The sequence below is a fragment of the Phyllostomus discolor genome, chromosome 4, assembly GCF_004126475.2.
Source record: "Phyllostomus discolor isolate MPI-MPIP mPhyDis1 chromosome 4, mPhyDis1.pri.v3, whole genome shotgun sequence".
In the NCBI taxonomy this organism is placed as follows: Eukaryota; Metazoa; Chordata; class Mammalia; order Chiroptera; family Phyllostomidae; genus Phyllostomus; species Phyllostomus discolor.
The window spans coordinates 6177924-6202208 of record NC_040906.2 but is presented as its reverse complement, the minus strand read 5'-3'; the positions used below and the strand labels follow the sequence as shown (position 1 = coordinate 6202208).

The 24285-nt window shown below is 42.1% G+C and overlaps 2 protein-coding genes and 1 long non-coding RNA gene across 4 annotated transcripts in view; 2 read left to right on the top strand and 1 right to left on the bottom strand.

Moving 5' to 3' along the window:
• The window catches only part of LOC118500399 (nuclear body protein SP140-like), a 240638-nt gene that overhangs the window by 120781 nt on the left and 95572 nt on the right, over positions 1–24285 (top strand). The gene's annotated exons all lie outside the window — the stretch shown is intronic.
• LOC118500407 lies at positions 1204–2325 on the bottom strand. The gene is made up of 2 exons (XR_004902967.1): positions 2234–2325; positions 1204–1556 (listed from the first exon to the last, which is right to left on the bottom strand). It is a non-coding gene; the product is annotated as an uncharacterized LOC118500407 (long non-coding RNA).
• On the top strand, positions 1446–3684 carry LOC118500403 (nuclear body protein SP140-like protein). Of its 2 annotated transcripts, none has more exons than XR_004902963.1 (3): positions 1446–1563; positions 2241–2346; positions 2646–2664. XR_004902963.1 is itself a non-coding variant. In XM_036025012.1 (3 exons), the coding sequence occupies exons 1-3, from the start codon at positions 2326–2328 to the stop codon at positions 3166–3168; spliced, it is 330 nt and encodes a 109-aa protein (XP_035880905.1). In that variant the 5' UTR covers positions 1925–2325; the 3' UTR covers positions 3169–3684. The 2 variants fall into 2 exon arrangements, 1 of the variants encoding a protein (XP_035880905.1); XM_036025012.1 differs by lacking the exon at positions 1446–1563 and adding an exon at positions 2938–3684 and having other exon boundaries at positions 1925–2346; positions 2646–2723.

The window sequence follows — 24285 nt, the reverse complement described above, 5'->3', positions numbered from 1 at the left end:
GTTGTTATTGTAATCACCTCCTGTTCATCCTATTGATGAAGATGGGATGTCCACCGGACATTTGAGGGATAGGAAGTAATGGCATTTGTCACTGCAAAGATTAGTTGACCGGTGTTATTAGTCACTTCTACTCCCAGACCAAGGAAGAAGGGCAGAGCCAGACCCACAGGCCTCACCGGGATTGCCCTGTGTAACTGAGTAGACAACCAGGGGCTGGGAGGGTGAGGGGAATCCGTGTTTCCATAGGAGGCTGTGGCTGGTCTATGTGAAAAATTCCATGGCTGACAGAGAACTGAAACCTGATATTCTCTCATGGGCAGGACAGTGGTAGCCCCTTGCCAAGCAGCATTATTTAGTTGTGGGGCCCTGTCCAGGAGAGCTGGAGACATGCAGACAGGCCCTCTAAGACCATCTCAATGTTACCAGATGTCACGGCAGCACCTGACAGTGAGCTTTAATATTAGTCCTTACACTGTGTTTCCTTCACTAACAAAGGGCTCAGTCACAGGCCAGTTCTTTGTCATGAACACATGTGTTTGTATATAACACAGGGTATCTTCATATCTGCTCTATAAATTTGATTGGGTTTAATGGGAAGAAGTGCTACAAGACTTGGAAGCAAATGCTGTCAAATTTAATCTTTTCCAAATAAAATGAAATGTAGTTATTTATATTGAGACAGGTAACAATACAGTTTCAGTTGAGTACATTGGTTGGGGGAAGAGGACCTTCACATTGTTTATGAAACAATGCAATTGTTACTCCCTGGCCACACAGAGATGGAGCCTCCACACCTTACATGCCAAGCTGAGTCATGGGGCATCTTCCTCAGGCTTCCAGAGCCAAAGGCCTCCATCCTTCCAGGTATCTCCTGGCCACCTGTGTCATGGTCTTTCTAACCCAAAGGCAGTGCCACAGGCCCTGGGTCCCTCTGGGCACTGAATCTACAGTCCAGGAAGCTGTAACAGGCCATTCAACTCATGGGAAGCCTACAGCCAAGAATACAGGATGCAGTGCTTTCTCGAAAGTTTATTCCATCTTATTAGTTTCTCAACATACCCCTTTTCCAACAGTAATGTTAGCCACTGTGGTGTAAGTGAAAGGATTTAACACTGTACTTCAGAAACTTCTTCTATCTGCAAGGCAATAAGATGATTCAAATTCTTATGAAATCATCCTCTTGTTTTGTTGCCTGTGGTTCTGTGTTAGGATCTCTGGTTTAACAGGAAAAGAACTTCTCCAGTCTGGTCACAAAGGCTCCTCTTGAACTTCACAGCAGAACAAGAATCCTTCTTCTGAAACCCCCATTTTGTGCTCTCCTTTCACAGCTAGCTCAGTGAAACACAGAGGAGTCCCTGAAGGTTTGCACAAAGGCCATTAGTCCTAGATTCCCACAGTGCTGGTTGTCAGAAGCTCATGGGGATGTGGTCATTGTTTTATCTTCTAGGTGAAAAACTCAGCCAAATGTGTGATCTGTCAGGATGGAGGAACGCTCCTTCACTGTGGTACTTGTTCCAGAGTCTTTCATGAGGGCTGTCACCTCCCACCTGTGGAGACTAGAAGGTTTGTGAGAAGCAGACCCCTTCTCTCATTTTATAGACCCTTCTTCCTGCAATGCTCACTCCCCCTGCGATATTCTTCCTTGTATCCTGATGGGGACAGAGCTGGGCTGGAGGTACAGGATCAGCAGTATGATCCCAGGAGCTGCTGAAAGATGCTGGCAGCAGGAGGGAAACGTTCTCTAGCCTCTGGGAGGCTGAGGCCGATGGCTGGGTCCTTTGCCTTCATAATGTTACTGTCCTTTCCAGAACTCTCCCAGCACAGACCCCTGTTTATAGAAGTGGAAATGCCAGCTCTTTGTGTTTTGTGTTTATTTAGAAAAGGAAGGATACGTGGTGTGGTTTCCTCATTTTGCATATTTTCAACAGGCTAATGGAGGCCTGAGGCCTCCAGGAGTTAGGGAACAGTCTCAAACACTGTGGCCTGGTGGGTAGGGCTCCTGGTGCTCCAGGCAGGGAAAGGAGAGCCCACTACTGGCCCTGACACCACCCTCCACCCACTCACCCTCTGTGACTACCCTCTATGGGAGGAGGGTCATCACATAAAAATTGTGGAGACCCTAGGAGGTGTATTCATCCCTGGTCTGCCTACTGGCCATTCATGAAAGGAGAACAGTGGTAGCCATAGTGATAGTAACTGTTTCTGGTCCTTTCCTTGCTCATTTATATCTGACATCTCAGGAATGGTTGGAAGTGTACATACTGCACAATAGGAAATCCTCCAAGACAGCAACATGACAGGGAATCTGAAGTCCTGGTGAAGGTTATGGGGCCTGAAGAAAATCTGGTAAGTTGAATTTGAACCCTAAGCATTCTCCTTTCTCCTCACATGTAAGAAGTCAATCAGTCACAGGATGAGGGGGTAGATGCCAAACAGTGCCTAGTTTTCTGATAGCGCCTCAACCACGCTGAAAACTCACCAGACCTGTTTGCAGAAAAATACTCAGCCATTACCTGTTAGTGTCCAAGAGCAATACCAGTTTGGGGAAACTTTTAGAAGACTGGCGTATGCATGCGTGTGTCTGGGCATGACTATGGGCTCATTCTCTCCAAGCTCTTTTAATTCACTGCCTCCTTCTTTTGCAGAAATGTGCGTTCCTCCTCTTAAATGTCTATGGCCCTTTAGAGAGCAAAGTTTTCTCAAATGTTCCACATGAAAATTATGTGAGTAACAACAACAAACTATCAATACAGGCCACCATGATATTACCTAACTTTGACACGGGCACTCATGCGATATGTGATCTGAGGCCTCTGGGAGGGAGAGCATGAGCTGCCTTTATCTTCACCTTGGATTTCTGCTGGATTTGATGGGAATCCACAGAAGGCAGCCACTGCACTACGTCAGTAACTCTCTTATTGATATATTCCTCACCAGGTTGAGGAGGCTTCTCGATGCCTAGAGAAACTTAGGAAGTTGGATGAAATCAAGAAGAGTCTAATTAAGGGAGACTACCCCTATGTGGGACATTTTGTGCGGGCCATGGAAGAATTCTTCACTATCCCCAGTGTAAGTGCTCCCCGGCTTCTATATCATTTTCCTTCCATTAAGTCACTCTGCCTTCATTTCCTGGTGCTGGGAAATTTTAGAGTTTCTCTCATCATATGAAAGGCCATAATAAGCAAGGGTTCAGGAAGTGAGTAGGTTTTTAAATTCAGGATTTAAGCTCACCAGGGAGAGTAACAGTGAGTCAGAAGGTTTCTCTGCAGCCAGAACCCCAGCCCCTGAGGGCTCCTTCCCCTCTGAAAAGGTGTCAGATGCCCACAGAGAACAGTCACTTCCTCCCTGCTCCAAACCTAAGGAGAGGATTTTACCCTAAAGTCATACTGTCCTTCTTGCCTCTCCCCAAATATACTCACTCAGAACTCTCAGGGATCCCAAACTGCAGAGTCCTTTGCATGTGAATGGACTATGTACTTAACAGGGGACTCAAGAGGGGAATAGAAGTGACAAGGTGAAAGGAAGGTTACTGGTTGTACATAGACATCTGTGATATTTGATTGTTACTAAGATCTTAGATTACTTTTCTAATTCTCACTGAAAGAGACAACCCAAACCTAATGAGTAAGAGTCCTCCAGTGTAGTAATGATTTCCCATTTCTATCTAGTTAGGTGGAAGTAATCACACTCTTAGGAAAGAAGTTACTCTTAGCTGCTTGTGTTTTTAGACTTAACCTGGTTATGAGTCGTGATCATTGTCAATTGCAAGGTGTCTAAGGACACTGATAATGAGTGTTATTATTTTTGTTTTTTTTTTTCCAGTGCAATGACACAGAATTCACTAAGAATGATTTTAAGAAGACTTTCAAAGATATCTTTGCTATTCAGAAGACAAATTAGAACAGTGCACTGGTGTAGTTGATGCTGTTCATATTCTGAAAAGTCTTGCTTTCAGGAAGATGTCCTATCCCCCTGCTGCTATGAGGGTTGGCTGCTGATGCCACCTCTCCCCAGGGTATTGCTTTGGGTCAAATGGAGCCAAGTTCACCTGAATGTTACATCATTTTGGCCTGGGGGCTTATTCCCACTCTAAGGTTGAACCAGCTCTGTGGAGTAATTCATGTTCCTGAACTCCCCAGAGAATCAGACTAGAGCTGTTGTCCAGCTATGGCCACATCCTTGCTTAGCTTCCCCTCCTTTGTACCCTGCTTCCCTTACCCTCCTTCTGAGAGAATTCTCACAATAAATCACTTAGTTAAGACACTTTAACTGTCTTTGTTTTTAGGAAACCTGGCACACAATGGTCTTAGCCAGCCAGCTCTAAGCATGGAGTTCTGAGTTGGATCACTGTCTAGCCAGATGATTACATGGAGAATATTGATAGTGCCTGGGGTGTTCAAGTGGTGCAACTGCAAAAATATTCACCTAAATGAGATTTAAAGGAACAGGTATACTACCTGTTACAATTATCTAGCATTCATAAAGCAAGAAATAGTAATAATAAGAACTGTACAGTTTGGTGGCTATTTTTAACCTCACTGATGTATTAAAAGGAGTACATGACATGCTTAAATATATTATCACCTGCAGCTGGAAAACAGACAGTAAAGAAGGCCTGCCACAGGCCCTAATTTTAAGAATGACAGAACATCAGGTAAGACTGAATTCTGAGCTCAGGGTGGCCTGTTAAGTCAAAGTCAGGGCCCTGATAAAGAAAGCATGAAGCCCTGAAACTCAGAATGAGGTATCCTAGGTAGATGCACCTGAGGATTCTGAACTCTAGATCCTTCTGAACTCATAGGCCAGCAAAAGGGTCCTCTGTCCCTGTTGATAGGCAGATCTCTTTCCTACCCCCATCTTGTCCAAACTAAGAATATGCAGAGTTCTCTCATCATAATGAAACTAGAAATATGCTAGATAAGCTGGCCAGCTGAAGACATGGTTTACTCCAATACAGCTATAGAACTGTCCACATGTACCACCAGGTGCTAAGAGATTGTGTGTGGGAGTGGATCCCAGAAAAACAATGTTAGAATCTAACACTGGTTGGGAGGGGAGCTACTGACACAGATACACTCTCTTAGCCACAGAGTTTAATTAGATTGACCAAGTCCAAAGTCTATGATTTTAATATGTTCCTGACTAGTTCTTAGGGGCTTGCTGCAAAGCACAGTGCACACTAGCAAAAGTGAAAGAAATACTAGACTTGCCAGAGCTGACAAAAAAATAGAGTGAATAAGCCTTAGGAAGATGGCATGGCTCTAATTCTACAGTTGGAAAACCCATCCATCAGATGACTGTGCCCTCATGAGGTCTCAGAAACACCACCTTAACAAGTCATAAGGAATGCACAGTTGACGGGGCACCTACATCCCTGAGATGCTCAGGTGGGACTGTCCTCTGTAGGTTGGAATAATGTAGGAATCATGTAAAAGCTGGATTCCCTAGTAGCAAATGAAATGATAACATTCCAGAATGATTGAAGCTACATGGCAGCAGTAAACTGTCAGAGGAAGATGAGCAGTCTCTGTAATGGCAGCAAACTTTAAATGACAACCAGGGATCCCTGACCCAGAGATGTCTAAGGAAATAGCTAATAAAGATGATGTTCTTACAGACAAGACAGAGCAGCCAACAGGACATTGTTTCATATCAATCAACAAAAGAGACTAAAAATAGATGATTAGATGGCTCAGGTGCTACCTCAATGAAAATGTAACATTCCTTGATCACTTTCCAGACCTCAGCTAATATTTACTCCATAAACTGTGGATGGAAATGAGGACAGTTCTTATAAGAAAGGATTGTGCAAATGTACACAGTAATAATTTTCTGAGTTCTCCACCAAAGATACCTATGGCCAATTATTCAAATAACCAAATTCAAAACAAAGAAAATACACAAAAATTTTAAGCATTATTAATACAGTATCTAAATTGATATCTGAGAACCAAAAACAGCATAATGGCCCCTGTTACAACACATTTATGGAGGTAAGGTAATGACCACCTAACACTGAGCCCACTCAGTCCATGCAGTCATCCAGCAGTCATATCCCAAGTTCCCAAAGTTATAATCAGGACACACATAGCAGTTTGCCAACCTCGTTTCTCATCCTACCATTTCTTAACCTAGGAAATAACAGTGACTGTCCTACTAAAGGCCAGATTGAAAGCTTTGCAACTGAAGCTTTCTTTAGTGAAAATAGTAAGTTGAAAGCAATGTCCTGTCTCTGCAGAACATGGGAATGACTTAGGTTGGTGCCACCTGCAAAGATTTCAGGATTCAAGGGTTGTAATCCCTTTTACATCTCCATGTCATGCAGCAGTATGGCTTAGGCACAAGCTAGATGATTTCTGGCTACTACATCACTAATAAAAACTCAAGCAAAAGTAGGGCTTTTGGCACTCAGCACTCAGACCTTTGTGGACTTCATTCTGCTTACAGCAGTCCCCAAAGAGAGAGCCCAACTAGTGGTTCTTCCCTTCTGCAGGGTACAGCCCCTCATACCATCTGGCCAGAGAGCTCAGTTGGCAGTTTTACCTGATTTGGGCCCCAAGTCACACCATACCAACCATGGAGTCCAATCTAGCACCCTGGCCAACCAGAAAAACAAATGTGCAAGATCCACTCAACTGCCGAGTGTTGCCCCAGTCCTGGCCATTTAAAAGGCTTGGCCAGAAAACCCTGGCAGCCAAACCACCATTCCTATGGTTCAGATGATATGTGGAGCCAGATTTGTAACTCCATCTAGCAAGAGAGCCCACCCTACAATGCTGTCCAATGGATTAACACAGTCTGTGGCTTCACTCATTCAGGGAGCCTACCCAGTAAGCTCATTCAACAATAGAGTATAGCTTATACCCACCCATTAAGGGAGCCAGGATAGTGATTCTGCCCAATTGTGGAGTACTCTCTATCTCCACCCAACTACATCATGCAGTTGGAGGCCCATCCAAGTCAGAGAATCTGGCCAACTATCAATTACAACAGCAGAGCACAGTGAATATTTTATTTATTGTGAAGCCAAGGCTATACTCCTGCCAATGTCAGGAAACAATATTTGGCCTCACAAGATCTCAGATGACATTCTAAGGCCCAGTATGACCGTGAAACCCTTCTTGTTGCCCCAGCTGAACATGAAGTCCATCCAGAGGCAACATCAGGCTAGGGAACATATCCTGAAACTTCCCCCACACAGGAGCCATTGCCAAACAGAGCCTGTAACCCTGACACATTGCAGAGTCTGACTAGTGGAACCTCCATACCCTAAAACACAGCCTGAAACATCACCCAACAAGAGGTGATGGTAAAGTTCAGCAGGTGGACCCATCAAGCCCCAGAGAACAGTCAGCAGCCCAGCCTGATCAGGAAGCCCAACCAGCAGACCCAGCAAACCACACAACTCAGCCAGCATGCAACCACCAAACCCAGAGCACAGGCATTAACTTTTCCAACATAGACCCTGATACCATGGCCCACACCCCCATGAATGCTACCAAGTCTTCTGTTTGTTCTCTATTCCTGACCGAGCTGATTGATCACATTTTCAGGATGAAGTGAGTGAACCTTTAAAGTCTGGAATAGACACTGCTTACTTATCAGCACTTATGCGCTGATAAGAACACAAGGAATCAAGAGTCATGAAGACTTGGGAAACCATGGTACTACAAAAAAACTAATATGCTTTAATAACTACTCCTAAAAATGGTGATCTATAAATCATCTGACAAAGACTTTAGAATAATCCCCTTTAGAAGTTCAGTGAAGTACAAGAACCCATAGACAGAAAATTAAAGAAAATGAATAAAATAAGAAGTTCAACAAAGAGGAAACTATCAAAATAAAAAAAAAACACTAAAATCCTAAAGCTTAACAACACAATAAATACACTAATGAATTTAATAGAGAATTTTAACAGCAGACTCAGTCAAGCAGAAGAGAGAATCATGGATTTATAAGGTACATTATTTAAAATTACGCAGTCAGAGGATAAACCGAGGATGTAAATGAGTGAAGAATGCCTACAGGACTTATGAGACATTATCAAGTAAAACATAAGAGCATTATGGGAATTCCAAAGGGAAAAAAGTAAAAGAAATGGAAAGTCTATTTAAAACAATAATGGTTGAAAACTTCCCATATTCTGGGAGCAAAATAGACTTCCAGCTTCATGAAGCCCAATGGACCCAATAGGTAGAAACTGAACAGGGCTACATTGAATCACTTTGTAATTAAATTCTCCAGAAGTCAAAGACAAAGAGACAATTTTAAAAGTAGCCAGAGAAAAGTGACTTATCACATGTCAAAAGCCTCCATAAGGGTATTAGTGTATTTCTTACCAGAAACTTTTCAGGCAAGAGAAAGAGGAATGATGTATTCAAGATATTGAAAGAAAAATCTGTCAACCAAGAGTAATACCCAGAAAAGCTGTTTTTCAGAAATGAAGGAGACATATTCTTCCCCCAACAACTAAGCTGAGGCAGTTTGTTGGGAACTGCCCTGCCTGGTTTCAGGAGCTATAACTCCCCCAAAGCTAAGGCTGAGTGAGCGACCTTTAGACAGACTATAAGCCTCTAAGGAGACAAAGCTTATCTCCCTGGCAGGAGTGCAGCTTCTGCTCCTTTTTCCATAACTGGTCCCCAATGTTTGATCAGTTAGCCCATGATGGGTAAGATTCCCCAAGAGGGGGAACAACCTAAGACAGGCATGATCATGTAGAGGTCACAGAGAAGGATTGGGGCGGTGGGGAGCGGCTATGGATCATTCTGTTTTCTAGAAGTCTCCTAATCTCTTGGCTGTCTTGCCTCCTCTGCCTGACGTAATCCTGAAACAATGACAGAGGGAGGTGCAGCCCTGTGCTGGAAAAGGTGGGTTCCCCAGGTGACTAGGCCTGAGAAAGAATAAATAAACTCCTGTGAAAATTTCTTTGCTAAGAATGCTCTTAATTAAATGATAAAGGCCCGAGCAGGAAATGAGTTTGTTTCCCAAAGATTTGTAGCCCTTTAGCTAACAGACTGAATTCAGAATAAGCCCTTGTAGTTCTTTGTATGTTATCTACTGTTTGATCCTTACTGGCTGACAATGATTAATGGACTTTACCTGTATTCCTGTGCAAATTGAAACCCAATAAATATCTGTGAAGGCAAGGATCAGTGTACTCTCCTCTTGAGAGAGTTGCTAGTCTGCTCCAAGGTGCTCTCCCCATGAGAGAGTAGCCGTGTCATCCCTTTTCCTCCACAGGACTCAGTAGTCCATGTGAATGTGTCTCGTATATCATCCATAATGCCGCAGACACTGTGGGCTGGTGTCTGCAACAGCAGTTCATCACCAGTAGACCTGTCTTATAAGAAATGTTAAAGGGCCTTCTTCAAACTAAAATAAAATGATGTTAATCAACATCATAAAAATATAAATGAGTAAAATTCCTTGTGATTTTAAGTATGCAGTTGAATTGAGATCCTCCGATATTGTAATGATGTTAAATGCTTCACTACAACTACGCTTTAAATGTTAAAAAAAATACATTAAAATACCCATAACTAAACAAATGCCATATGAACTCACCTATAAGTGGAACCTAACCAACAAAAAAAGCAAACAAAATTAAAGCAGAGACATTGAAAATTTCCATAACAATAATAATTTATTTTATTTTATAAATTATTATTTTATAATTTATTTTTGGATACACTGTATTACAAAGATGTAAATTCTTACATCAGTGCCCTTATATAGTGTAGGAAGAAGTAAATAACACTTCTTCATAGTATCAAATTTGAGTTGTCATCAACTTAAAATAAAAATTATGAATATAAGATATTTTATATAAGCCTCAAAGGAAAATGCTAACCACAAAGGAAAATCCTGTTGTACATACACAGAAGATTGTGACAAAGGAGTCAAAATAAGCAACTGCAAATCATGAAATCACAAAGGAAGGCTGTAAGAGAAAAAGAAAGCAAGGAAAAAGATATACAAAACAATAAGGAAGAATTAATAACAGTGGAGAACTACAATGCTGTACTCTCAACAATATTAGATCATTCAGATAATTAATGGAAAACTGACAGATATGAAAGACACTATAACTCAGATGAATCTGGCAAAGTATACATGTTTCATCCAACAGTAGCACACATTGACCTCAAGCACACACAGATTTTTTCAATATAGTTTCCTGATTATGCTATTACAGTTGTCCCATTTGCCCTGTTTATCACACTCCACCCTGCATACCTATTCCCACCTGCATTACCCCCACTTAGTTCATGTCCATGGGTTGTACATATAAGTTCTTTGGTTTCTAGATTTCCTACACTACCTTTAACCTCCCACTATCTATTTTGTACCTACAATTTATGCTACGTATTCTCTGCACCTTTCCCCCATTGCACCCCTCCTCTTCCATGCAGATAACCCTCCATGTGATCTCCATTTCTGTGATTCTCTTCCTGTTCTAGGTGTTTGCTTAGTTCATTTTTGTGTTTGTTTTTTTTAGGTTCAGTTGTTGATAGTTGTGTTTGTTCTCATTTTACTGTTTGTATTTTTTATCTTCTTCTTTTTCTTAGTTAAGTCCCTTTAACATTTCATAGAATAAGGGCTTGGTGATGATGAACTTCTTGAACTTTACATTATCTGAGAAGCACTTTATCTGCCCTTCCATTCTAAATGAGATCTTTGCTGGAAAGAGCTGTCTTGCATGTAGGTCCTTGTCTTTCATGACTTGGAATGCTTCTTTCCAGCCCCTTCTTGTCTGTAAGGTTTATTTGGAGAAATCAGCTGATAGTCTTCTGGGAACTCCTTTGTAGGTAACTGTCTCCTTTTCCCGTGCTGCTTTTAAGATTCTCTCCTTATCTTTAACCTTGGGCAATGTAATTATGAAGTGCCTCAATGTGTTCCTCCTTGGGTCCAACTTTTTTGGGACTCTGAGCTTCCTGGACTTCCTAGAAGTCTATTTCCTTGCCCAGATTAGGGAAGTTCTCTTTCATTATTTATTCAAATAAATTTTCAATTTCTTGCTCTTCCTCTTCTCCTCCTGGCACCCCTATGATTCAGATGCTGGAATATTTAAAGTTGTCCTGCAGGTTCCTAAGCCTCTCCTCATTCTTTTGAATTCTTGTTTCTTCATTCTGTTCTGGTTGAATGTTTATTTCTTCCTTCTGGTCCAAACCATTGATCTGAGTCCCAGTTTTCTTCCCATCACTCTTGGTTCCCTGTACATTTTCCTTTATTTTACTTTTCATGGCCTTCACTTTTTCCTCTATCTTGTGTCTATACTCAATCAATTCTGTGATCATCCTGATTACCAGTGTTCTGCACTGTGCATCTGATAGGTTGGCTATCTCTTCATTGCTTAGTTGTACTTTTTTCTGTGGCTTTGATCTGTTCTTTCATTTGGGACTTGTTTTTTCTAGACATGTCTTGTTACATAGTATGGGGCAAAGGCTTGGGTATTCACTAGGGCAGGGGAACCCATATTGCTATGTTGTGGTGCTGTGTGTGTGGGAGGGGTCCAAGAAGGAACACTACCACTTGTCACTTGCTCAGCTCTTGGGCAGCTTTCAGTCACTTCCTCCACTACCCACAAGCAAATTGGGCCCCTCTGGTGCTGATTCCTGAGTGGGTGGGTTTGTGGGAATTCTAAGACCCTATGCATCTCTCCAACAAACTCTTCTGTGAGGCTGGGAGTTTCTCTCAATGCATCAACCCCCACAGGTTTTTGTAGTCAGAGGTTTGAGGCTTTAGTTCCCCACACTGGAACTCTGGGTTGTGTGATCTGTTCCTCCCAGATTATCTACACACAAATGTGGGACCACCTGCTCTGCCAGCCAACACCTCACGTGGTCAGCCAGCCACTGCATTGCTGTGAGTCCTCTCTGCCCCGGCTTCCATCTCTGCCCCTCCTATCAGTCTGGGTGAACGCTTCTTCTTTAATTCTTTGGTTGTCAGACTTCCCTACAGTTCTATTTTCTGTCACTTCTTGTTGTTTTTTGTTTTTAAATTTGTTGTTGTCCTTCTTTTGGTTGTGAGAGGAGGCTCAGTGTATCAACCTACATCTCCATCTTGGTTTGAAGTCAGATTTTCTAGGATAAACTATAACTTAGGTAATAAGTCTCAACATACTCTAGAAATTAAAATTGTGTCTTTTCCAATTACAATGTTATGAAACTAGAAATCACTAACAAGAGGGAAGCTGGAAAATTCACAAATATATTGAAATGTAATCCTTATCATGATTCTAATGAACATCTTTCCAGAAATAAAAAGTAAATCCTAAAATTCCTGTGGAACCAAAAAAGATCCTCAATAGTCAAAGGAATCCTTAAAATGCAAAACAAAGCTAAAGGCATCACATTTTATGATTCAAACTACAACACAAAGCTCTAGTAATCAAAACACTATGGTACAGGTGTAAAAACAACACACAGACAAATGCAAAAGAATCAAGAGACCAAAAATAAATCTATGTAAAGGCAGTTAACTAATACTTGACAGTAGAGCCATAATTCTGAATGGGGAAAGGATAGTTTCTTCAATAAATGATGTTGGGAAAAGTAGATATTCATAGGCAAAAGAATGAAACTGGGCCTTACAATTTACTTCTAAGAAAAAATAACAAAAAATGGATTAAAGACATAAATGTAAGGCCTGAAACCATAAAACTGCTGGAAGAAAACAAAGGGAAATGCTTTTTAACATTGGTCTACAGTGGTTTTATATATGTGGCACCAAAAGTACAAATACCAGAAACAAAAACAATCAATTGGGATCACATCAAACCAAAAAGGTTCCACACAAAAACAACAAAAAATAATCAACAAAATGAAATGGCAATCTATAAAATCACAGGAATTACTTGCAGACAAACATATCACTAAAAAGGTATTTCCAATAGATTTTTTAAACTGTTCAACAAATTGCTTTCAAGGGTCTAATTCCCTAAAGAGATCCTGGCTGGCAGGCTCGCTGACAGGAAAGCATCTGAATTAACAGCCCCTCCACTCCTGCACACACAGCGTATGTGTTGTCCACCCAGTGAAACCTGTGTCTCTGGAAGAGAGGGCAGGTGGACAGATGGCCATAGGGACCATGGCTGACTGAGGACACCACCAAGAATACTGCAGAGTGGGCCATGCTGTCTAAGAGGAGAAACAGGACAGTCCCAGGCCAGTCACAGGGACCACAGATCCTGGAACTTTTTCAATGGAACAGCTTGACTGTGGCCTGGTTGCCCTGTGCTGTAGAGAAAAGGGCTGAATTTGTCATCCTGCTAGAAGGGAGAGTGTCTACCCCATGCCACTGGACAGCCAACAACAAGGAAGGCAATTCAGCTGTCATCTTGTCTGCCCCATTTACCTACTATCAGATGTGAGCTGTTTGCTGGGGAGCTCAGCTGTGGACTTACTTGGGGACTGTGGACATGGAGCTCCCAAGATCCTAAGGCTTTTGGTAACCACCCATCACCAAACCTCCCAGAGAAACCCCTCTTAGCATCAGCTCACACACTGCTCTGCTTTGCTGGAGAGAAGTGCTGTTTGTTGAGGAGACCCGATATTCTCCAATGGTCTCTGTGGATGGGGAAATCTCCCAGCAAGGCTTCACAAGGGCCCACATCAGAGTTCAGGGGCTGAATAAGTAAACCATTAAAAAAAACAGATTTGAGGCCATCATTTAATCTCATCCTTTACGAAAAAACAAATATTCTTAGTATTCTTGGCAACAACTTATATTTCTCATCATTCTAGATGACTTGTAAAGTATTACATCCAACTGAAATTTTAGAAGAAACCGTGTTTTCTTCAGACATATTATTTTCTCTGTTATCTTATTTATAAAGGAGCCCACACTAATAGGTATGTGTTTCTGCTCCCATGTACAGAAGTACAAAGTGTATCTACCCTGGCTTGTGGGTCCCCTAACAAATATGTGCCTCTGACGCTCTGCACAGCAGCATCTCCCTTCCTCGGTGGGCAGGGGCTCAGGGCCACTGGACCCACTGGGCTTCTCCAGGAGTCACAACAGGGCTGGGCCTGGGAGTGTTCAGCGTGGTCTGCTGCTTATGAGTAGGGATGAGACTTCTGCTTCTGATCTGTAGGAGTGACTTCCTACTGAGCCAGCCAACTGTAGAAAACAGCTAGAAACTCTAGGCAATAATTGGTGAACAACCTTGGCTTGTGTAGCTCAGTGGACTGAGTGCTGGCCTGTGAACCAAAGGGTCATCTGTTCAAATCCTAGTCACAGCACATGCCAGGGTTTCGAGTCAGTTCTCCAGTCAGGGGCACATGAGGGGCAATTACAGAGTGAGGTTTCTTTCCCTTTTTCTTCCTCTCTTCCCCTCTCTCTAAAAGCAAATTAAATCTTTTAAAAAAAATAATCAGGAAACTATGCTTAAAACATTGGAAGAATGAACAAAGACAGACAATTCTGCAGAGAAGTCAAATCTCACATGCAGCCAACACTTGATGTTTCCAGTTTACTGTCACCAGGCTCTGAGAGCAGCCACAGGCTTGTGTGGTGGTCAGTCCTTTGGTAGGAAGTCCACTTTCCTCATGGTCAGCAAAATCAGGCAGCCAGAGTCTCTGGGGGGCAAGAGGGTAATCTCAGAAAAAAAGAACATCACAGACAAACTTCAGATTTTGTTTATAAACTCTCCCCAAGTCACCAACATACGTTCCCAACCAACTGAAGGCAAAAAGATGAAAGAGATGAAGATCAACACACCAAGTTCTTCCTGGTAGAAGGTGGAGCAGGGGACCCAGCTTAGATTTAGTAACCCCTAAATCTGAACCCTAGGGTTGGATTTATCCACAAGGCCCCAGGTTGCTACAATCAACTGCACAAGCCCATGAACACACAAATGCACAGGCAGTCCACACCCCACAGACTGCTCTCCCTGTGACCTTGAGCTTGAAGGAGCACCAAGTCCAACCCTCTCCAGCCAGATGAACCCAGGGAGACCCACCAGGGAACAGACTCACCTTTCACAGAACTCCCAGCCTGAGAGTCTCCCCAGAAAGAAGGGTGCTCATGGGGACCAGGAGTCCTGCTGGTTAGTAGGCCACCTTCTAGAAAGGGACATTGGTGTGAGGCCTGAGAGTTCCCATGTAGGTCCAGGTGCCACCCTGTCCATTCCTACCTCCACTGAGATGCCTCGGGTCTCCATCCTCAGCCCAGTGGCAGCTGTTGCTGCTGCTGCCACTTCTTCCTGCTGGTGACTTCTCAGGTCCAGACCCTGCCTCGTCTCAGGGACAAACCTCTGTCCCCACAGGGTCTCCCAGGCTGGAGACTCAGCCTGTTACAGAACACACAACAAGGGGGGCCTGGGATGATATACTATTATTGAAAGAAGGCCCCGGGTCCGTTATGTCCGCCGCCAGAGGAAAGACGTCTCTCAATGCCAGAGATTTGTGAAAAGGAAAGGAAACGTTTATTTAATGCTATATACAAACTTAAAGTAGTGACCTAATGTCTTCACCAAAATCCCAAAGTCCCTTAAAACACCCACAAACACACAGTCCTTCCTTCCTTCCCCCTTTGCCCAGTCCAGAGTACCGTATCTCAGGGAAGGAAATAGAAGTCCATGGCTCAGGCAGTCCTCTGGTTCTTCTCAGTTAGTACTCCTTCTCGACTGGGAGACCTCCCTGGGCTCCCGGCACCCTTGCCTGAGTCACCGGGATCTCTGCTAAAACCAGGTGGTGGTTCCCCCTTCTAAAGCTGTGGGGGCCCCACTCTGCCAGGCCGCGTGGTTCTCTCCTCAGGGCTGCAGGAGTCTACACTCCGTCAAGTCCGCGTGCTTCTCCTTCTCCTCTCAGGACCAAGAGAGTCTTCACTCTGCCAAAGCTGTGGGGTTCTCTCTTGCAGAGCTGTGCATGACTCTCCCCCCCACTGCAATGGCTGCTGCGTCTCAGTTTAAATCCCGGCGCCAATCTTCCTCTGAAGCCCCATTTCTGGCTGCTCTCGCAATTGGCTACAGCTGCCAGATTCCGGGCAGGTGTGGCCCTGTGGTGTGGAGCCAATTATCTCCAGGCTCTTCTGGATCTTATTACAGATCCCTATTTGAGGCTCCCCTCTTGGCTGCACCCTGTTACAAGCCCACTACTGACGTCTGATTGGAAGGTGCTCCTGGTGAAGCCAAGAAAGCCTGTTCCCTTTCTGAGCCCTCTGCTCCATGTGCCTCCTCAGTTGCTGCCTCTCCTGCTTTCTAGGTTCCAGGCGCCATAGCTGGGACAACTTCCCAGAGAACAGGAACAGTCCCCAATGTCATTGGTCCTTGCTGCATGGAAAATGTCCCAGGCACTCCCTTCTGTCCTTCACATCAGGCCAGCAGGACTGTTAGGGCTCAACCTGCTTCTGCAGGTGGTCTTGTCCAGGTCCTCACCCACGTGCGTCTGAGGTTGTTTTCTGCATCAAAAAGTTTTGCTTTCTGCACAGAGGCCTCCTGACCCCTCAGAAACCACTGCTGTTGGCAGAACGGGGTGCATGCTCAGCTTTCTCTGGCCCCAGAGGTTTGTCTCCTTCCCTTTGGCCAGGGCTGCCCCAGTGTGGGAGTGTCTACCCAGGAGATTGGCCCTTGTGGACTTCCCCCCTACCAACTGCTATCCACCGCTCATTCATGTGGTGATCTTGGTGACTCTAAGCAGAGTCAGGGGAAAACAGGCACATTCCTGCCCATATCCAGCACAGTGGGGCCCTAGTCTGCCTGCTGCTGAGGGACAGAGGAGAGAGGTGGGGGCCCCTGGAAAAGGCTGGTGTTGTCTATATCAGACCCTGTCTGGGTCTCCCAAACCATGGAGGCCAGGAGCAGAGGACAGCTGTGCCCAGCAGAGGCTCAGCTTACTAATTTTCCACACCCAAACAGAGGGTGACAGGGCTGGAGAGAGAGACCCTGCCCCCATGTGTGCAGCATCCAGGACTCAGTGAGACCCTGTACTCTGGGAAAGAAACATCCTCATCAGGGTACGGAATCTGTCCAGATTCATATTCACTCCTTGTAGGGAAAGAAAGAACGAACATATGTGGAGAGCGGGTAGAACCTTTCCCTGGATCTTAAATTTAATTGGACTAGAACTTGTAGTCCCAGCCAGAGGGAGTCAGACTCAGGGAACAAACACGGAAACCATCGCCCTGGGAATGGCACTTCTCCAGCCCTGTGTCTGAACACGGAGACCTAACGCTCTTCCTCTTCACCGTCTCAGAAAATCTGGGCCATGAGAACAGTGGGCTTTGCTCATCTTTTTTTTTTCCTCCAAAAAGGGGACTTCTGAAAGCTGGCCCTGCTCATTGCTGGAGGTCCCCTGCCCCTGGCCCTCCAGGTCCTGAGTGTCCCTCCTTGTCCTCCCTTCCTGCTGGCACATGTCCTGATGGCTGAGAGCCACTGTGGGGCTGCAGGAGGGAAATGTGTCTGACAATACTCAAAAAGTTACTTTCACTTCTGTTTTCCCCATTTGGGTGGAGCCCTTTCTGGGTGAGTCTATTACAGACTTCCCGCTCAGGGCTGGGTGGGCTGAAACCAGGCTGGAACCAGGCTGGAACGAGGCTGAAACGAGGCAGGGGACACCAGAGGGATCAGAGGTCTTGGCAGGGCCCAGGGCAGGACGATAGCCAGTTCGAGCACCAACCTCAGGACCAGGTCAGTCTCTTCCTTCCTTCTTTTCACTTCCTCTCTAGCTGTGCTCCTGCTTGACTGTCTGTCATTAGACACTGAACTAACCCTTGACCTTAGTCCTGCTTTACATGTACATTCACGTGCAGCGTAGTGGAATGCAGGAATGTGTGATAAGGAAATTAGATCTTTAAACAACAGAGGGACAGCCGCTGGTGTGAGAGCAGCGGCCGCAGCCCATGAGACACTGGTGTCACACCTACTGCTCCACTGATGGCCCTCTGCACTCAGCTGTTCTTTCTGAATTTGAGAAAGGGATTTGTTATTTTCTCATGACCTCTGAACTCTCTCATTTCCCTCTGGCCCCTCCACCTTCACCTAGGTTGTTTCAAAGAGGGTACTTAAGAAAATACAAAATTCAGGTTAAACATCTGACTTTGGGTGCCTTGGTCTCCTAACCTGACCCGGGGACGGGTCAGCACCAGGCCTATTCCCATCTCTGGCTGGGGGTCTGGGCCTCCTCCAGGGGCCTTGACCAGGAAGTGAAAGGAAGAGGAAGGACCAAGACGCCAAAGACCAGTGCGGGCTCCTGCTCTCATTTCTACTGTGATTTTCTGCTCTGGGTGGGTTCTCCCTCTGACAAGGAAAAGGCTAGAAACCCGACCTTTTTCTTTAGTAAGGAGTCATAAATTACATTACTTGATGTGTCTCATTGTTTGTTTTTTGAATCCAAAAGAAATACATTATACTTTGTTTGTCATGAAATTTCAGATGACAGGGATGGACACAGAGGGAAGCAGTCCTGTTCACCAGCCGCCCCGTGGGGCTTCCATTCCTGGGCCTGCTGAGTGCTGTGGGCACGGCCTCTGTGTCTTCTCTCCACATTTACATGCAAACATGTAAAGCGTGTTTCTGTGTAAATGAAAACATGACCTGTTAGGAAAACATGACTTGTTTTCCTAAATGCATAATTTCTGTCTTGTTTTTTGATTGAGATTATATTGTATACACCCTTCTTGTTTTGCATTTCCAAAATTTTGATATTAAAATTATCAGAGGGTTTTCACATTAATAACATAAGGATCTACCTCATTCTTACTAAAAGGTGCACACTGCTCCTTGGAGTTGTTTTCCATAATTGTTAAATTATGTTCCATTTAATGCATTTATGTTGTTTTCAGTTGTTCACTCTTACCAATAAACTCTGATAACAACCATGAGATATTTCTGTATGTTTTTGCATATAAAGAAGTATTTGTCTCGTGTCGGAAAACAAAAGGTAGAGTTGTTCAGGCAAAGGGTACTAATATTCACTTGTTCACAGATCCTACCAAACTGCCTTCCTCATGGCTGAACCACTGTACTCTCCCGCCGCTGGCTGATGAGCCATCAGTCCACACCCAGACTTCACAAAGGAGCTGGATAAAGGCATACATACTGTTAATGTGCATTCTCTGATTGCATGGGAGGTTGAACAGGTTTTCAAGTCTATTGTCTATTTAAATTGGTTCTTCTCTGAATTCTTGGTTTATTTTGGCCAATGTAATAAATTGAGGTGATTGTCCTTCCTTTAATGACAAGGGAGAGTTGGTACATACTCTGAACTTACCAATATAGTTTCTTGCCTTTTAACTTTTTTATGTCAACTTTTATCTTGTTAAAGCTTTCAAATTTAGAGTATAAACTTATAGTATTGATTTTATAAGATAGATGCACCCTGTTTATCACAAATAAATAAAAGCAATGCTGAAAGATATTGGTGAATTCCATGTACACTGTCTTTAACCAGAGTTCTTGTGTTTGTTAGAAGACACATTCAATTCTACCTTTACTTCAGGGAAAGTTGCTTCTCTAATATCTACAAAATGTATTTTTTTAATTTAGGGGTAAGACTCTTCTTCCCTGCCTGCAACTTTAGCCTTCACAGCTATATTTGTCCCCAATAAATCATCCTTTTACTTCCTGTTCATAATAGTTGTTTCAAATTTTCTTCTAAGACAACTACTTAATTTTTAGTAGTTCTTGTGGGGTTTTCTTACTACTAATTTTTTGGAATGCTGAGTCTGTGAGTTTCCTCATCTCCCAGCGGTAGCCTTCTGTCTGTGTAAAGGCCAGGTAATCAGTCCCCAGGTGTGGCCAGAGCTGAGCTCTGCTTTCCTGGGGGGAAGTGGCTTCCCAGCTTTCAGCCCTATGTTCTCTGGACCTGATCATCATGGTCTTGGCCAGCTCCAAATGGTGAGCCTTTGGGTAATTCTACTCTGCTTTTCAGAGACATTTGACATGGCTTCTTTCGCTTTTTGCCCTGGAAAACTAGGCCGTGTATCCGAAGGAGGAATCTGACTGTGTGTTGGGACCCCTCACTCCAGCCCTGCCTGACCCTCACAAACTCACCTGTCCTCCTTGCTCCCAGCAGAACTCCTTGCCCTTGACCAAGCCTAGGTTCTCATTCTCTGTTCTGGGAGTAGTTTTTTTTTCATATTTTTAATGCTACCTTTCAAAGCACAGAATATTTAATACTTTTTGCTAATTCATCAGTTTTTTCTTTATGGATCAAGCTTTTGGTTTCACAGCTACCTTTTTGTCTTCTATAACCCAAAGTCACAAAGGTTTTTCAAAAAATGATCGCATTTTTTCTTTTACACAGCACCAGCGTTTGCAATTTCTGCTCATACCAGCAATGAATGTCTGCTTCTCTGAATCTTCTCCTATGCTGCATTTTCACTTGTGAAACTGTGTTTGCCAATCTAGTGGGTGAGAACTGGTTTCTCATTGATATTTTAGTTTGTATGTATTCATGTGTTTATTGGAAAGTTTAATTTTATTTTTCCTAAGTGACTGTTCAGATGCAATTTCTTTGGCATTATATGTCATATTTTGTTAGTAGGCTGGAGTCTTTGTCTATCAGATATAATAACCCTTAGACCTGTGTACTGAAAATATATTTTACATTCTTTTACTGTCTCACTGAATTTTTAACATTAAATCAATTAAATCTTCTACTTACTTTGCTTGAACTAGGTATTTTTTCTGTCTTATATATTTTTAAATTACCTTATCCACTTTCAATAGGATTACAAATTGCAGGTGCACTACACTTTTACAAGAATTTCAGGAGGATTGACACTTTAAAATTGTTATGTTTGCCTAACTGAAAGCACCTTCCACCTCCCCATTTATTTAGAGCTTGATAATTTTCTTCAGTAAGACATTATAGTTTCTTTCATATAGTTCATAACTTTCAGATGTTTATAAATATATGAATGTGTATTGACTATTGTGTTTGAAGTAATATTTTCTTTCTTTCAACATATGTTGTTGCAAATAAAATCTGTTCATTTTATGTAACTTTTAAAAAAATTATGCCTCTTGGCAAATTCTTTTTCTGGTTCTTAGGGAATTTATTTAGGTCTCTATCATTTCTCTATATGCAATCATACATAATATAATATTGTAACTTTTTAGTATTTATACCAATGAATGTTTTTTCTTATCCTATTGCATTAGCTAAAACATACATGTGAGTAAATTGTGGTAATGGTAGGCATCATTGAATGGCCTCATCACTTCAATGTTTACTGTAGTATTTGATGGTTTTTGAGAGTTTGTACCGTGTCCGCTTTCAACTGTTTCATATAGTTTTTCTAAAAATAGCAGCATGGAATCTCCATATTTTTAAGAATAATTTATGAATATAACTATATACTTTCACTACTTTTGTTCATTGTTGCAACAAATTTCATAAAAGGTTTCCTAATATGCAACAGGCTTTGCTCAATCTTATTCCACTGTCTTCCTGTATTTTTTTTTCTTGCTGAACAACCTCTAATTGCAAGATCTGTTTCCCCTTTTACCCAGTAGAGGGCTTTTTGTTTTCTGTCATACAATTTTGGGTATTGTTATTTTCACATGCAGTATGTTCAGCTTTTACCAATTAAAACTTTCTGAAACTTCTTTTGTAATGAAGATCATGATGTATTGACATACATTTCAAAATATAGAAAATAAATTGTAGTTTTCTGTTCTCAGTTGCATGGTTAGGTAATGTGTCTTTCTAACAAATTTCTCCAGAGCCTGTATGATAATTTTTGCCTGTGCAAAAAGTCAAAACCTAGAAGTAAAAGTTTTTTTCTATATTTATAAAACATTTGTTCCTTTACTTGTGTTTTGAATTTTTCTATCCCATCAGCATGAGCATCGTTTTGTTGGTGCTGTTGTTGTTCGTGTTTACATACCATAGCTTTAAATCTGTGATTTTAACAACTTTTATGGCACTTTGTCTTCCTTGGGTCTCTTGCTGGATTCTATTTTTGATCCTGTGCTTTCCGATATCACCATTGTTTTGTCTACATCAAGGATTTTGCATACTATACTTTTCGTACTTTTTCCTGTTTTAACTTTTAAACTCCTTATTGTTTTCCTTGTTCCCTTTTTGTCTAAAAATGCAAGCTATGTTTTCTTTTTATTTTACTTCTTCTTGTCTTAAGTGGCATTAAAAAGCTTAGTTTTAATCAACCAGGGTTCTTTTCAATTGTTCAATTTATTTTTAATCTATATTTTTGTAGTTTTGAATTTGAAACCATATTGTTCAAGTTTTAGAAATGTAAATAAAATCATATCAAAACAAAAGGAAAAAGAACTCATGGACAACAATGTGGGGAACAGGGGCAGCAGGTTATAAGGGGGATAAGGGATAATGAAAAAATACAACAAAAATGATTTTTAAAATATAAAAACAAGTCATTTAACTCCAATTGTCCTTTACCACTCAGCTCTACATTTTAAGTTGATAATATACTTTGCAGACTCTCATTGATAAAGTTATTATTTTGCAAAATAAAAATCTTCTCTTTCTAGAATAGCGTTTTGCATACAAATTCTTTTTTTAATTTTATTTTAATCATCGTTCAAGTACAGTTTTCTCTCATTTACTCCCATTCCAGCCCACCCACCCAGCCCTCCCTACTTCCCTCCCATTACTCCCAAACCCTAGTTTTTTCCATGTGTCCTTTAAATTTGTTCCTGTAAACCCTACCCATTCCCCCCTGAAATTCCCTCTTCTCTCTGCTCTGGTCACTGTCAATCTGTCCCCTATTTCAGTGTCTTTGGTTATATTTTGCTTGTTTCTTTGTTTTGTTGATTAGGTTCCTGTCAAAGGTGAGATCATATGGTATTTGTCTTTCACTGCCTGGCTTGTTTTGCTTAGCATAATGCTTTCCAGCTCCATCCAAGCTATTGCAAAGGGTAGGAGCTCCCTCTTTCTTTCTGCTGCATAGAATTCCATTGTGTAAATGTACCATAGTTTTTTGATCCATTCATTTACTGATGGGCATCTAGGTTGCTTCCAGCATCTAGCTATTGTATATTGTGCTGCTATGAACATTGGGGTGCAAAAGTTCTTTTGTATTGGTGTTTTAGTGTTCTTAGGATATAATCCCAGCAATGGAATTGCCGGGTCAAAAGGCAGATCCATTTTTAGTTTTCTGAGGAAGTTCCAAACTGCTTTCCATAGTGGTCGTACCAGTCTGCAGTTCCACCAGCAGTGCACTAGGGTCCCCTTTTCTCCACAACCTCTCCAACACTTGTTGTTTGTTGCTTTATTTATGATGGCCATTCTGACTGGTGTGAAGTGGTATCTCATTGTGGTTTTAATTTGCATCTCTGTGATGGCTACTGATGCTGAACATCCTTTCATATGTCTCTGGGTCCTATGTATGTCCTCCTTAGAGAAGTTTCTGTGTAGGTCTTTTGCCCATTTTTTAATTGGATCATCTTCCTGGAGTGGAGTCCTGTGAGTTCTTTATATATTTTGGGGATCAAACCCTTGTCCAAGGTATCATTGGCAAATGTATTTTCCCATTCAATTGGTTCCCTTTTCATTTTGCTGGTGTATTCTCTAGCCATGCAGAAGCTTTTTAATTTGATGTAGTCCCATTTATTTATTCCTTCCTTTATGTCCCTTGCTCTAGGGGGCATGTCAATGAAAATATTGCTGCATGGTATATCTCCTATTGTCCTGCCTATGTTCTCCTCTAGAACTTTTATGGTGTCATGTCTTATATTCATGTTCTTTGTCCATTTTGACTTCATTTTTTGTATGGTGTAAATTGGTGGTCAAGTTTCATTTTTTCTCATGTACTCATCCAAATCTCCCAACCCCATTTGTTGAAGAGGCTATTTTTATTCTATTTTATGCTTCTTCCCTTTTTGTCAAATATTAATTGACCATAGAAACCTAGGTTTATTTCTGGGCTCTCTATTCTGTTCCATTGATCTGTATGTCTGTTCTTATGCCAGTACCAGGCTGTTTTGATTACAGTGGGCTTATAATTAAAACTTGACACAATAATGGGACGTTATTATTCTCTGATGCATGTTGGGTACTGAGAGGTACCAATAATTCTCTTCTGGTTTGAAAAAGGAAGCTTATATGTCTTCATAATGTTTAGGAACACAAGATGTTAATGAAAATATTATTATCAGAACAATGAAACGACCAACTAAAAAGCAGAATTATAGATTCATGTTTACAGCTTTCACAGGAAATAGCAGATGTTACTGAGAATTCAAATGTGTAAAAGATTCATTATATACAACAACACAGGCAGATGTATTTTGTCACAAACTAGGAGTCCCAGGAGAAATGATTGCTATTCTTTTGATTCAGTTTACAATTTACCATA

Coding starts and splice junctions, on each gene's coding strand:
- LOC118500403 (XM_036025012.1), top strand. CDS start 2,326: ATGGGGCCTGAAGAAAATCTG. Junction 2,347..2,645: donor TGGGGCCTGAAGAAAATCTG/GTAAGTTGAATT, acceptor CTTCTTTTGCAG/AAATGTGCGTTCCTCCTCTT. Junction 2,724..2,937: donor ATGTTCCACATGAAAATTAT/GTGAGTAACAAC, acceptor ATTCCTCACCAG/GTTGAGGAGGCTTCTCGATG.